The 13129-nt window shown below is 33.1% G+C and overlaps 1 protein-coding gene across 1 annotated transcript in view; it reads left to right on the top strand.

Annotated features, from left to right (window-relative positions):
* SMCHD1 (structural maintenance of chromosomes flexible hinge domain containing 1) overlaps positions 1–13129 on the top strand; it is a 69830-nt gene extending 56701 nt beyond the window's left edge. The window contains exons 38-48 of the mRNA XM_030266056.4: positions 2172–2298; positions 2468–2587; positions 3857–3942; positions 4970–5092; positions 5302–5492; positions 6262–6371; positions 7705–7775; positions 8650–8821; positions 10772–10930; positions 11622–11745; positions 12741–13129. Of these exons, the coding sequence (XP_030121916.2) occupies positions 2172–2298; positions 2468–2587; positions 3857–3942; positions 4970–5092; positions 5302–5492; positions 6262–6371; positions 7705–7775; positions 8650–8821; positions 10772–10930; positions 11622–11745; positions 12741–12840 (1383 nt within the window). The 3' untranslated portion in view covers positions 12841–13129. The remainder of the gene's footprint in view (positions 1–2171; positions 2299–2467; positions 2588–3856; positions 3943–4969; positions 5093–5301; positions 5493–6261; positions 6372–7704; positions 7776–8649; positions 8822–10771; positions 10931–11621; positions 11746–12740) is intronic.

The raw sequence follows: 13129 nt of genomic DNA, 5'->3' as shown, positions 1-13129 counted from the left end.
GAATCCTAAAATCTGCAGATCCTACATAGAAACTTCTTAATATATTTTATTCAGTACTTTGACTGCTTTTATGGAGCTACATATGTGAAACTGAATGATACAGCGTAAGTTATTCTCTGTCAATAACAGTCAAGGACAGAAACATCTAGTTAACATGGCCAAATGTTATTAATCTGCCAAATTTCAGTCTACTCTAATCCATACAGAAAAGTGACAAAATATGTATGAAAAACAATCTAGTAAAATAACATGCAGAGACTGAACAGAGGTATCAGATAAAATTAATACACTGACTGATTTATGGTACACTCTTAGGTTTCTCTGGTTTCTCTACCATGTTTCAGAAGTAATAAATTAATTGGTTTGTGAACACATTTTTCCCCAGGCAGATGGGGTTAAGAAAAGGTACAAAAGTACAGCTAAAGGATCAGCTAAAACCATTGGTCTAACAAAACACGCTGCAAATCTTGTATTTACCTGTGGTAACAAGGTGTAAATTGAACACCTTTACCTGGGTAATAATAACCCCATATACGACCTGTGACAGTTCAGATAAAATGACTGGATAATTTCTAAGACGCCTTGCTAATGCAGAAATAAATTTTTTTTGGCTTATCTCCATGTAGTAGTAACTTCTTGATGTGTAATTGTGACCTAAATACTCCAGTTTTCCATCACTGACAAAGCTAACCTCTGTAATGGAGTGGAGAGTGTGTTAAGTTTCATGGTGTTTGGGGGTTGTTTGTTTGGCTTGTTTTGCCCTCTTCCCCCTCTTTTTTTTTTTTTTTTTTTTTTGTGTAAGCCGATGGAGTATTTCTTTCTACTTAAGTATTCCTGGTTTGGTGGGAGGGGGGGTTTGCATGCTTCTTCATTTTTATTACTATGATCTAAAGTGATCCTGCTGCTTTTGACAGTCACTTGTGTTCCCCAGTCATCCATGGGGACTAATTGCATTTCAGTGAAGTATCTCTTCCCCTCTTCAGGCAGTTTTCAGGCATCTGGTTTATACTGAGTTCACGGACTTCAGACTAGTCACAATTCCGTGTGGAAAGGATTTGTTGGTTGTTATGCTCTGTCCTTTTCATATAACTTGTAATGGGCAGGGGAAGGGACATACTCTTGTTCTTCAAGTATTTTGAAATTGTTCCATCTTGTTTGTAAAGACAGTTGTGTGCAATTGGCACAAATAATGGAAGTGATAATCTGACATGTTTACCCTTAGTCACAAGTCCAGGAATACTAAAGTTGTTTAATGAAGAAAAATGTTAAGATTTTTGTTGGTATATATTTTCTAAGGAAAAGATATTTCCACTACAGACTTGTCCTGATAAAATATGTAGCTGCAATATTTTTGAAGGCTATGAAGACTATCTTTGAAGGTTATATATCTATCTCTTCTTTTAGGCTGCAACCACCTCTCTTGATTTGGCCAGTTGAGTAGCAATTTCTACATGTTAAAGGTGGAAACAGTATGAGTTTTATTATAAGAATTATTTATTTTATGCATGATACCTTTGCCAAAGTAGCAGCACATTTAGATAGTACCTTTACTAATTTTATTTCTGTTTACCCTTATGGTTTTATAATATTTCTCATCTTTATAAAGAAAGGCAAAGGATTTAGTATGTCTTTTCAATAAGGAATTGATAAGAAATTAAATGTTTATGATAGTGTTTGGATGTATATTGTTCATTCATTTGGGATTTGCTGTCTACTTCCATGGTAACAGCAGTAACTTTAACTAAGCACTGGGAATAGTCTGTTTTTCCTTCACTGTATTTATGCTTTGGGTCTTTCTTTTTAATGATCTGTTTGCATTTCACATACTGAATGAAGTACACCTGAGGATATCTTGCTTATGAGACAGTGCAGAGGATATTTTTTCTGAGCATGTGTCTCTGAAATTAAATATATAGCCAAAAATAATAAGACTTTTTAAACAGGTAAAATGACAGTCTTAATTCTTAAATAATAAAATAGCTATATATTTGTATTTTCCTTTTGTTTAATTGTTAAAAAAGGCATTTCCAGGCCAATACTTAAAACTGTAGTAACACTGTATAGACATCATGTGTTATGTAACTTACAAGATTTAGTATCTGAAGAATGTTTGTTTTGTGTGTAACCTCAAGCTTGGGCATAAACTTATGTTTGTTTGTTTATTTTCATAGAATTTAGTGCTGGCTGAAGACAGTCCTGGAAGAGATAGCACTGAATATATTCTTGTCTTTGAGCCACATCTGCCAGCTTTGAAAAAACCTTTGGAACCATATTGTCTCTCATTTATGTTTTACAATGGTATGTTTCAAGTGCTCTAAAATATTTGCTTTTCCTTAGAATCAGCTATTTTTAGATCTATAATAGGTTTTCAGAACTATGTAATAGCTTAATAGATTTTTGCTAATACTTAAACCAGTTAAGTATGTTACTGTATTTTCTTCTAAAAGTTTGTGTATTATTTCTGTAGATTCCAAGAAGCAGCAGCTGATGGCAGCACTGACCAGGGAGAAAGACCAATTATCCAAGTCCATAGATCTTTACAGAAAGATGTTTGATACAACGAATCAGCTTGTAACTGAAATGAAATGTAAGTTCAATCAAATATGTAAATAATTTTTCTGTGAATTAAACTTCTGTTCTATAATGACTTTGAGAATGTAGAGAAGGTGAGAAAAATCAGTATTGAAATCATGAGAGATAGTAATTAGAGGTTAGCAGAAGGGGTATATGTCTTGCAGGGAAGCATCTAATTATTAAGCATTGGATGTTCCTACCTATAAAGGTCTTGATTTGATGTAGAATGTCATATGTCAGAATTATCTAAAGGAGAAAAAAAAATTGAAGCTGGTGTTCTTTTTATCCATGACTGCCTTTTACTCCCATTTTTGCATGCTCATACATCTGAAATTCAAAAGTTGCCTAAAAACAATTTGAGGAGAATGAACTATAGATAATCCTCTTTTAAAAAGTTAGTCTTGTGTTTTCAAAATGTTATTTTCCCCCTTCACATTTGACCCTATGTACATTATTTAGAAGTGTTGTGTCATTGTTTGTATTCTTCGGCAAATGTAATTCTTTATGAATGAAGGAAATATGTTACTTGCTTTTTTTTTGGTTTGAATCATCCTGCCTGTTGATTAAAAAGTTTGTTTTAATAATTGCATTTTGAATTTTTATTTTAAATAATCATCAAGTGTAAATGAAGCAGACTGGCATAGAAGATGCTGCTGTTTCTTATAATTTTAATACTACATATTGGCATTATGAATGGAAAATCTTGAATTCCAGTGTGATATTTATAAAATCTTTGTTTCATACATGTACATCTGTAGAGAGTAAGAGTACAGCATTACACTTTAAGTAATAAGATGATTTCAAATACAAGCATGCTGTGAATAGAGGGGAGAAAGCAATTCACCTGTTTACTCATTTGTTTTTGAAATTAGTTCAGATATGAGAGCAGAGGAAATAGTGTTGACAAAGTGGTGTCCCATATAACAGACAAAAGAAGGTAGTGCCAGCCACCACTCTTCTCTTTTGTATTGCCATTTCACCTGTTGGAGAACCATTTACAATTATAATAGAGGATGAAAACTAAAGCCATCTAATGTTCTCAGACTGATACAAGGTCTAGGCCCCTTTGCTTCTTGAAGCTGAAGGCATGGCATCTGCTGAAATTGTTTAGAAACTGGACAAAATTGCAAGATCTTTGTGGGAAAATTCTGATATTCTGTGCTGAAATTAAGAAATAGATAGGGTCAGTTGCAGCTGGCATAATTCTGAAAAGTTGTAAGAAATTCTCTAAGTGTTCCATTGCTTTCTATAATTTCCTCACTCTCTTTTGATTTTTTTTCAGGTCAGGTTAAAGAAGCTGAATCAAGAGAAGCTCTCCTGAAGAATGAACTGAAAAAGCACCAAATTGAAGTACCACAGACAAACATAGTATGACTTAATTCTTACTAAACTCCATTAACATATCTAAAATCGATATCAATAATACATCAATACTAATATTGCTGAATCACACCTGTTACCAAAACAGTGAAAGTTTAAACTGTAGAAAAATTTGTGAATCTATGTCAAACTTAATTTTTATTTTTTTTTTAATATTGCTCTGTTAGTGTGAGGATCTTTTAAAATACTGTTAAAGAACTAAGAAAAACCTTGTCTTTTATATCCTGGTCTTGTTTTTCTGATAATTGTGTTTCTGCTAAGGTTACCAGTGTTACTGGTAGTGCTAGATGTTACAGTGGGTTTTTGGAGGCTGGTCAATATATGTTGGATGTATTCTGGCATAAGTGAGCCAAAGGAAAGTACTTTTTTTAGAGAATCAGAGCATTGGATATGTTACTGCCAAAGTTCATGTAAAAATAAGTTTGGAAATATTCAGGGCAATGTACCCTACTGCTGTTTTCCCTTAAAGATCCAATTATGTTTTAAGAAATTTCTAGTAAGTTTTCAAAATATGGGGGAAGAAAACACCTATATAAACAATTATCTTTAGATCAAATAAGACCAAGTTATAGTCATTAATCACAAATCAGTAGAATAAAATTGCAGTCACAGCACTGAAGTTCCCCCTCCTGGCTAAATTTTTCAAGCCTGGACATAGTCACCTTCTGAAATGTTTTTTTTTTCTGTGCATTCATGATTGTCTCTTTCTGCTGTTTTAAACTTTCTTCAGTTTTGTCTCTAATCAAGCACTGATAGTTCTTTGTGAAATGCTCCTTGAAGTCCTTAAAAATTAAAAAAAGAAAAAATAAAAGTAGCAATTAGAAAGTTTGGTCACAATTGCAGTGAGCTTTACTTTTGCTATTCTCTGGGATTGTGCATGGTGGTCCCTTATACATTAAAAGTCTGTTTCAGGTTATTGAGTGTTTATTGTTAGAAAGTTAATTGATGGCAGATAACTACTTCTGCTGCTCAGTCCAGTGGTACATGCTTGCTGATTTTAAATTTTCATTCTCAGATTCAGTATGTGGATTCTCTTCTGAAAAAGAAGATGTTGGAACAAGAGGGAGTAATGAAGCAGCCAAGGAGAACTTGTACCCTCCCAAACTATCCAAAAGGCAGCCAGGATATTCTAGGCAAGGTGAGTTTTCTTGCAGGGAGCCTTCCAATGAGTTCCGTTGGTTCCACGAAGTGGTAGCGATGGAAAAATTATCCAATGACCAGCTCCCATAACACAGCCATCAACGGGGAATTGAATGTCTGTCTTAAGTTTCCAGGATTAGTGTGATTACTATGAAAGGGGACATGGTCCTGGTTTCTGTTTTGACTGTTGTAACTTCTGTGGTACAGATTGCACATTTAGCTCAAATTGAGGATAACGAAGCAGCAAAAGTCATCTCTTGGCACTTGGCAAGTGACATGGACTGTGTAGTCACACTGACCACGGAAGCCGCTCGGTCTATCTTTGATGAAACTCAAGGTCGACAGCAAGTGCTACCCCTTGATTCTATTTACAAGAAGAATCTTCCAGATTGGAACAGGTAGAGAAAAATCCTGTGTTCTATGTTTGTATTACATACTTCTTCAACTCTTTTTTCTTGTCTAATTTGATTTTTAAATCTCAATTAAAGATTTGAAGTACAAAATTTCTGGATTCATTATCATAGCAACAGTAATGTCACTTGAAGTGTTAGCTGAAATCTCAACTCTACATATTTAACTACTGTGTGATGTTCTTTATTTAATAAGGTGTTTCTATTAAATAAGATAATCTTCTTTTTCTTCATGTCTACAAGTTTTCTAGAGCAGGAATTTATTTTAAATAATTATAGTGTTTGTAATCAGATTATAACTCTAAAAAAATCCAGTTTCAGAATACATTCCTCAAATCATCTGTAGTAATACAAATTCATTTTGCTATTTCAGTTGCCTGAAAAATAAAGTACAGTATTTCTACTCCTGAAAATAATTTGCTTATGAAGATGACTGCTAATATAATAAGAATGCCCTTTAGAAAAGATCTGATGTATAAATGTATTTATAATGTTCAAATTCTCAGTTTTCATACTACAGTGAATTAAAACTTGTTCATAAAGTAGTCATATGAATTTATTGGAAATAATGTCTCATAACAAATCAGTGTTGTACTAAAACATCTTTAATGTAACTGGAATTTCAGATAATGGTGGGATAATTCATCTAATGTGGAAATGTTAACATGCACTCAGTACGGTTGGAAATTCATTATTAGAATAAGGACAAATTGCTTTCTTCTTTTCTTCTCCCTCACTGTCCCCTTTCTTTAACCAGACCTTTACCTCACTTGAAAAATGGAAGAACTTTCTTCAGACCTATTGGAAATCCTGTATTTGCCAGAGATTTGTTAACATTTCCAGATAACGTAGAGCATTGTCAAACAGGTAAATTATAAGAAAGAAATCATTAATAACTTTTTTTTTTTTAAAGAATGAAATACAGAAACATCACAAATTATAATCCATTCAATAATCCTCATGATATATTTGCATATATCAGCATACATTCCTCCTGAGTTCTGTTGGTAAAAATAAGAGGGCCTTAGCTTTAATTATTTTTAAACAGAAGTTGTGAAAATTTCAACCATGACCACTTTCTTCTTCTTCTTGTCTTAGTTTCATTCCTCTACTTAGATGAATGACAGGTTTTTTCTTTTTTTAATTCCTACAACATTATGTTATTCCCAAGCTCTTTAGAGCAGGGACTGGCCATCACAAGATTAATTTTATAATCTCATATTGCAGACGTTACTCCTTTTGTTAGGCTTTGTTTCCAGTTCGGTTCCTCTCAGAAATGTGTAATGCATAGATTTAAGTACGTGCAGACTGAACTGTACATGACTGTGTGTGTTATGCTTAAACAGCTAAATAGTTGTGAGAAATCTTTCAATTTTTGCTTAGATTTCAGTTTAGGAAACTATTGTCCTCTTGCTCTTTCTAACAATGTAGCAGTCCCTACCTTTTACTACACTGCTTTTTAAAATTAAACAGATCTGCTCCTTTATATGGAGAGTTGGAGTCTGTAGTTACTTGGGTAAGTTTTGCACTTAATTTCGCGGCTTCGCACTATTCCTCTCTACTGTTTATGAAGACAAAATTTTAACCCTATGCATTTTCAGAAAGTTAGATATTGACAGACTTTTAACTATAAATTCTTCTTCATGTCCCTTGGAGGGATTGTAAAACCACATTGCATTGTATATCTCATGCATTACTACATCGTTAGATTTTGTATGGAACAGGCTTATATTAGAAGAGTCTTAAGCTCAGTTGGATCCTTTGCATGTGACTGTTTTTTTCTTTGATCAACCATTGAATATGAAGAAAAATATTAAGAAACTGAGAACAAAATTCAACATTCCAGTAAGATTTTTTAAAATTTATCATTTATATAATTTCATGAAACTTGGGATTTTATTATGTGTGTCTTGATAAATGTAAAGTATCAAGAGAGTATTTTATTGGAAAATACACTCAATTATGCCAAAAGGCACTGAAATGTGCTCATTTTTTTCCTTATGAATTCACTGATGAAAGCAGAAGATTCCATATCTGTCTCAATCTCAAGAGAATTTTGTTGAAACAGAAATTATTTACATGCTATTTCCCTTGCACTTAACTTAGAAGATGTAATAATGATGCCTCAGAATTAAATTTTCAAAACTCAAGTTATTTTGTTCCGGAGGAATTTCATAGTTCAAAAATTTATATTTTTCAGTGTTTGGTATGCTCTTGGGTGATACTATCATTATAGATAACTTGGATGCTGCCAACCACTACAGAAAAGAGGTATGTTTCAATTTTTCTTTAAATTTTATTATGCAGGTATATTGCAGAGCTACATATTTAATACTTTAAAAACTTAGGGTAATTTACAAGTTTATTGCTGTGTTAGCTGTAAGTGTGCTTACTGTCTGTGGGTCTCAAAGCACTTAACAGTGAATGAAATCTCTATTATTGGCACTGACAAGATTACCTCCATTCAACAAATTCTATTATGTGAATGTTGCTATGGCACATGGGATCATGTTTCCAAAGATAACCATCTTCAGTTCTGCTGTGTTAGTGTTAAACACAAGTTCTTCTGTACTATCCTAGTCACTCTGTGTCATAAAACACAGGAGTCTAAGGCACATAGTGAAATTTCAGGTCCACTTGACTATAAACTTAATGTGAAACTTACTAGATGTCTTTGAGACCCATTTTATTAAGGTTTAATGGTACATGTTTTAGCCAGCAAGAGTGTCTGAGGAAGTGCTGATACTGGGCACTTTTACTCTCAGCTTATGAGTTTGCTAGAATCAAAATAATGATTGAGCATAAGAATGTAGACCTGTACTGCTTGCTACTGCTTCCTAATTAATACATGTTGATAATCAGCTTTTCCCATGTATAGATCGAAATACTGCCTTGGAATTCTGGTAAAATGTGAGAACACAAACCCAGAAAAACTGGTCATTGTAATTATTGTAATACTGCTTAATTTTAATATATGCATTTTATTGCTTGAAAGCAGTCGTGACATAATTTCATAAAATATGTTTTTCATTAGGGGACAAAGTTGCATTGCAGTTGAAAAATACAAAGGTTTACAACAGCATTGCTGAAAACTTAGATTTTTCTGTGGAGTTACTAATTTATTATCAATTTTATACCTGTGCAGGTTGTAAAAATTACACACTGCCCTACATTGCTGACTAGGGAAGGAGACAGGATTCGCAGCAATGGAAAATTTGGAGGCCTGCAGAATAAAGCTCCTCCAATGGACAAACTCAGAGGAATGGTATTTGGAGCACCAATGCCAAAACTTTACTCTACTATCTCTGTACAGATAGGTGGGTTAATGAAGTCACAAACATACAAAACTTAGAAAATTATATTACTTATCCTATGTTTTTTATTCTCTGATGTAATACAGAAAGGAAAACTTCAATTTAGCATACAGTTATTTTAAGAAGTAGGAGCTGTACAGTGTTCTGTGTATAAATTTGCCATTTCTTAAAAGCTTACAGTGATGACATTTCCTGAAGTACAAAATAATAATAATGAGATAATCACCTTTTTTTCTTAGTCATATTAAAGAAGGAGTATAAGCAGTAATAATCATCCAAACAACTGGCATGAGAAGCTTGAGCTGATTGAATTCCCGCATCACTGAGAAACAAGTTTTAGGTCTTTCTACTCTGGGAACACCATAATCAATTTAGAATTTCTTATGTGCAAGTGAGCTCTGTGAAACAGTGATAGAAAAATTCATGTTCTCAAGAGAGAATATCTCATAAGCTACCCTATTTCCTATGGAATCACTTCAATTTCTTTATGTGCTCAGATTATTCATTTCAGAATAAAGGTTAGGAATTAAGTTAGAAGACGCAGTTTCTGACATGTAACGACTGACCTGACTGAGTAAAACACTGAAAAGTCTTACTTACAAGATTGTTCTTAAATACTTAAGTTTAAAAAGAAAGGACATGAAGTTTATCCATGACAGTGCAATGGAGGGGTCTGGGGAGAGAACACACATACCTATTAAAGTAGCCATATAGATAAGAAAACTACTTAGCACTGACAGTTGAGTAGGAGGAAAAAAAAAATAAGGACTAAAAAGATCTTTTCTCAGCATTTTAATAAAAAATATATTATGCCTAGGGAAAACACAATAAGCATGTCAGTCACAGACTAAAATACACTGGGTTTAGCACACTTTGTCTATCAGCATGTTTTCAATTGTTGAACTTGGTTATTACCCAATACAAATCAAATTGGAATTTTCTAAAGTTTAGTACTGGAGCAATCATGGAAGAAGAAAAGGGTATGTTTTAATTTCACTTAGATAGATACTAGACGTTTAAAGGAAAATTCATAGTACAATTCCATTTAAAGGACAGCATCTCATTACACAGGGCTTGTTTTGAACTTAATTTTACACTTAGCATTAGTTCTGACATGCTCTTTTTCAATGTTTGTAGGATAAAAGTTGCTGAATCTGTTATTACGCTGGCAAGGTACTTGTAAAATAAGCTATACTAAGAGTCTGCAGTGCCTTTTGTTAGTCTGCAGCAGCTCTCTGTGTGAGAGCTTTCACCCCATGGCAAACTTAAGGTCATTTAGTGTTAAGCTTTGTGCAAGATACCTTGTACTCACCTGAAAGTAAAATGAATGAGTCCAGGCTAATATGCTTTAAGCCTTCCTTTATTACTTGACATATTTATTCAATGCCTGGATGTGAAAATATTTTTTGTCTCATGTGTTTAAAGAGGAAAAAGGATTGTAAACAAAATACACCTCTGTTTATCTGAGTCTGCTTGATTAGATTTCCATAGTGGAACAGAGTGTAACTCAGTAAATGTTCATTTGGTCCACAAGGTGGAATACAATTCAAGTCAATAATGCAAGCTTCTGCTTTGTAGCGCTGAAAACACAGCATGCTACAAGTACCTCATGTCATCAGAGGTAGAGTATTTCACTTGGAGCACACAGGCAACAAGATCTGTGCAGTGACAGCTGTTTTCCACATCATTTTTAGAGCTAGCAGGTACTTCACCGTCATCTAAGAGATGGACTCAAAAAGAGAAGAGGAGTCAAAATATTAGATGTGATTTTTTTTCTTTTTACAGTCATTTTAAGAACAGCCACTATAAGTTTGGATGGTTTTTCAAGTAGTGTTTTTGAAAGATATGTTTTCTTGTGGATTTATACATTTTCTGGGTTGTATTGGTAGCATTCTAAATCAAATTGATAATTTACTTATTGTTTTGTGGCTTATTGTTTTATTTCTCAATTAGATCTTCTTCATCAATACCGTGCAGCAGTGATTAAATTTGATAATGTAAATAAGGACCTTGATTTACATTTGCAGTCACTGAACACTCCAGAAATGCAAAAGAAAAAACAGGAACTTGCTGAACAAGAGAAAAGCCTCAAGCTAGTAAAACAAAAATTGGGTAGGTTATTGTGTTATAATTTTGGTGTATTGTAGGAGGAGAACAGTTAACTGCAACCAGATGTATTATGCTCTTACAAACTAAGAAGTTCAAACTATGAATGAAAATTGTTAACGTTAATTAGTAGCTTAGAGATGTCACATTTTAGGGAAAGAATAGAAAAACTGTATTTAGAAGGATGATGCTGTGGATATTGCCTAAAGCAGCACTGTCCTGTATTGTGTTCAGATAATAAGAATGTGGTCAGTCTGTATCTTGTGAACATGAAACTATGATCTCACTTATAAGAGATTATATAACCATTAGTGTGGCGAGCCCCATGCTGCAGAACATTGGCATGCTCTTTGAAATGACTATGTAGTTAAGAACTGAATTGCTTTTGCTAAGGAAACACAACCAAAACATTGTGCTATAAAAAGAAACACCCTGAAGTCTGCAAGGATTGCCTGCATTACAATTTTTTTTTATGTCAATATCAAATAATATTTTAAAAATCAACATTTACTCTGCGACAGTTTAAATAGTTTTAACTGTCATCTTTGAACTCTTGCTTCAGATATAAGATAACCATAAAATTTATGACATTTCTAAAGTTGTATTTCAAAGGTCTAACTCTATTGCTATAGGGCCCATTTATAACCAGCAGGCTTCATTTTTCTATTATTGGTTCTTACTTGCAACTTTTTCATAGGTATGACTCCTGCTTTATCAGATAAAGGTGCTGAATCATTACTTCAGCCTATAATGTTAGATATATCTGACACGCCCATTCCTCCCAAAAGAATGCGAAAAGACACAATGAAAAAACTGTATAGGTAAGTATTTTCTGAGTCTAGTAATTATTTTCCCATAATCTGAATTCAAAACAAAAACTAGTTTATTCTGCATATTTTTTTAATTCTTATTTGTATCTTATAAGCAACAATGAATAGAGTTTACAAAAAGCCAATATTCAAGATAATTTTTAATTTCTTTAAAGTTTGTATCTCATTTAAAAGTTAAGCCTCATATAAAGATTTGTTTACTAATTCTACTTCTGTTTCTCTTTATGAACTGATCAGCGTCTTTGTGCATCACATTCCCCATATTTTCTGGTATATTCCACACTGTTACACCCAAAACTATTTGAGATGGCTTGGTCTGTAAACTCGTTTAAAAAAAGTCTGCTGTCAAATACTGGATAGATGAACACAGAAATAATTATTCTTCTGGAATAGAATCATTCTTACACTATTTTTTTCTAAGTCACTGTCTGAGGTGAACTGGTGGTAAAGTGTTTTACTCATCTGTTCTCATTCCCTCTGTGCTGATGAGTTTTTGAACACATGCACACACACACACAAAAATTTGGGAAATCTGTGTATCTGTATCTTTTAAGTAAAATGAAACTGTCTTTGCCATTCTCATGTCTCTCCTCATGACTACATAATTGTCTTTGCTGAGCGATGGTCATTTTTCTGAGATTATTTAAATCTTACCCAGTAGTGTTCTGTGAATCTCAGAACAAGTGTTCACTATATTGCTATGTCTCTTTATTTTTTATACTTGTTACTATTTTAATTTTTATCTACATATAGAACTAAAGTGGTTATGTAGTTAAACTATCTAATTTTAGCCTGTTGCTATTCTTCATTTTAACAAAATAAATACAGTAATGAAAAGCTGTGTACAAATATGGGGTTTATATTGTTAATACTTGTGGGAGCTCTATTATATATATATGTGTGTGTGTATAGATATATATATATGTGTGTGTGTATATGTAAAAGAAAAGCTTTGTTTATAAGCCACTGTGCTGTGTTTTGTTTAGCCCAGAAGAGTGGATCTCTCCTGGAAAGCAGCAGCAACAGCAAGTGCTGCAAATGGCCTCTTCAGAACTTAATGGAACTCCACGGAAAAGAAAGGCATAGACTGATCAGACTTTCTGGGAAAAGCTGTGTATTGAAAATGTGAATACATTCAGTTAAAGGAAATACTTAGTGGTATTACCATTATTCTGAAACTTTTTATACTGATAGAAGATAAAAATGTATTTCAGTTAGTAGGAACAAAAGTGTAAGTATTTAACATTGATAGCCCAATTTTTGTATCATTAATTTTCATTTCTAAAAGCTTTCAGAGTTTTTATGTTCGTGTGTGGAAAAAAAATTTAAATATATTCTTTTTTATTTATGAAAATAAAAGATCTTTTCAGTAAAA

This window comes from Taeniopygia guttata, chromosome 2 (assembly GCF_048771995.1).
Source record: "Taeniopygia guttata chromosome 2, bTaeGut7.mat, whole genome shotgun sequence".
Lineage (NCBI taxonomy): Eukaryota > Metazoa > Chordata > Aves > Passeriformes > Estrildidae > Taeniopygia > Taeniopygia guttata.
This window is presented reverse-complemented; position numbering and strand designations above follow the sequence as displayed.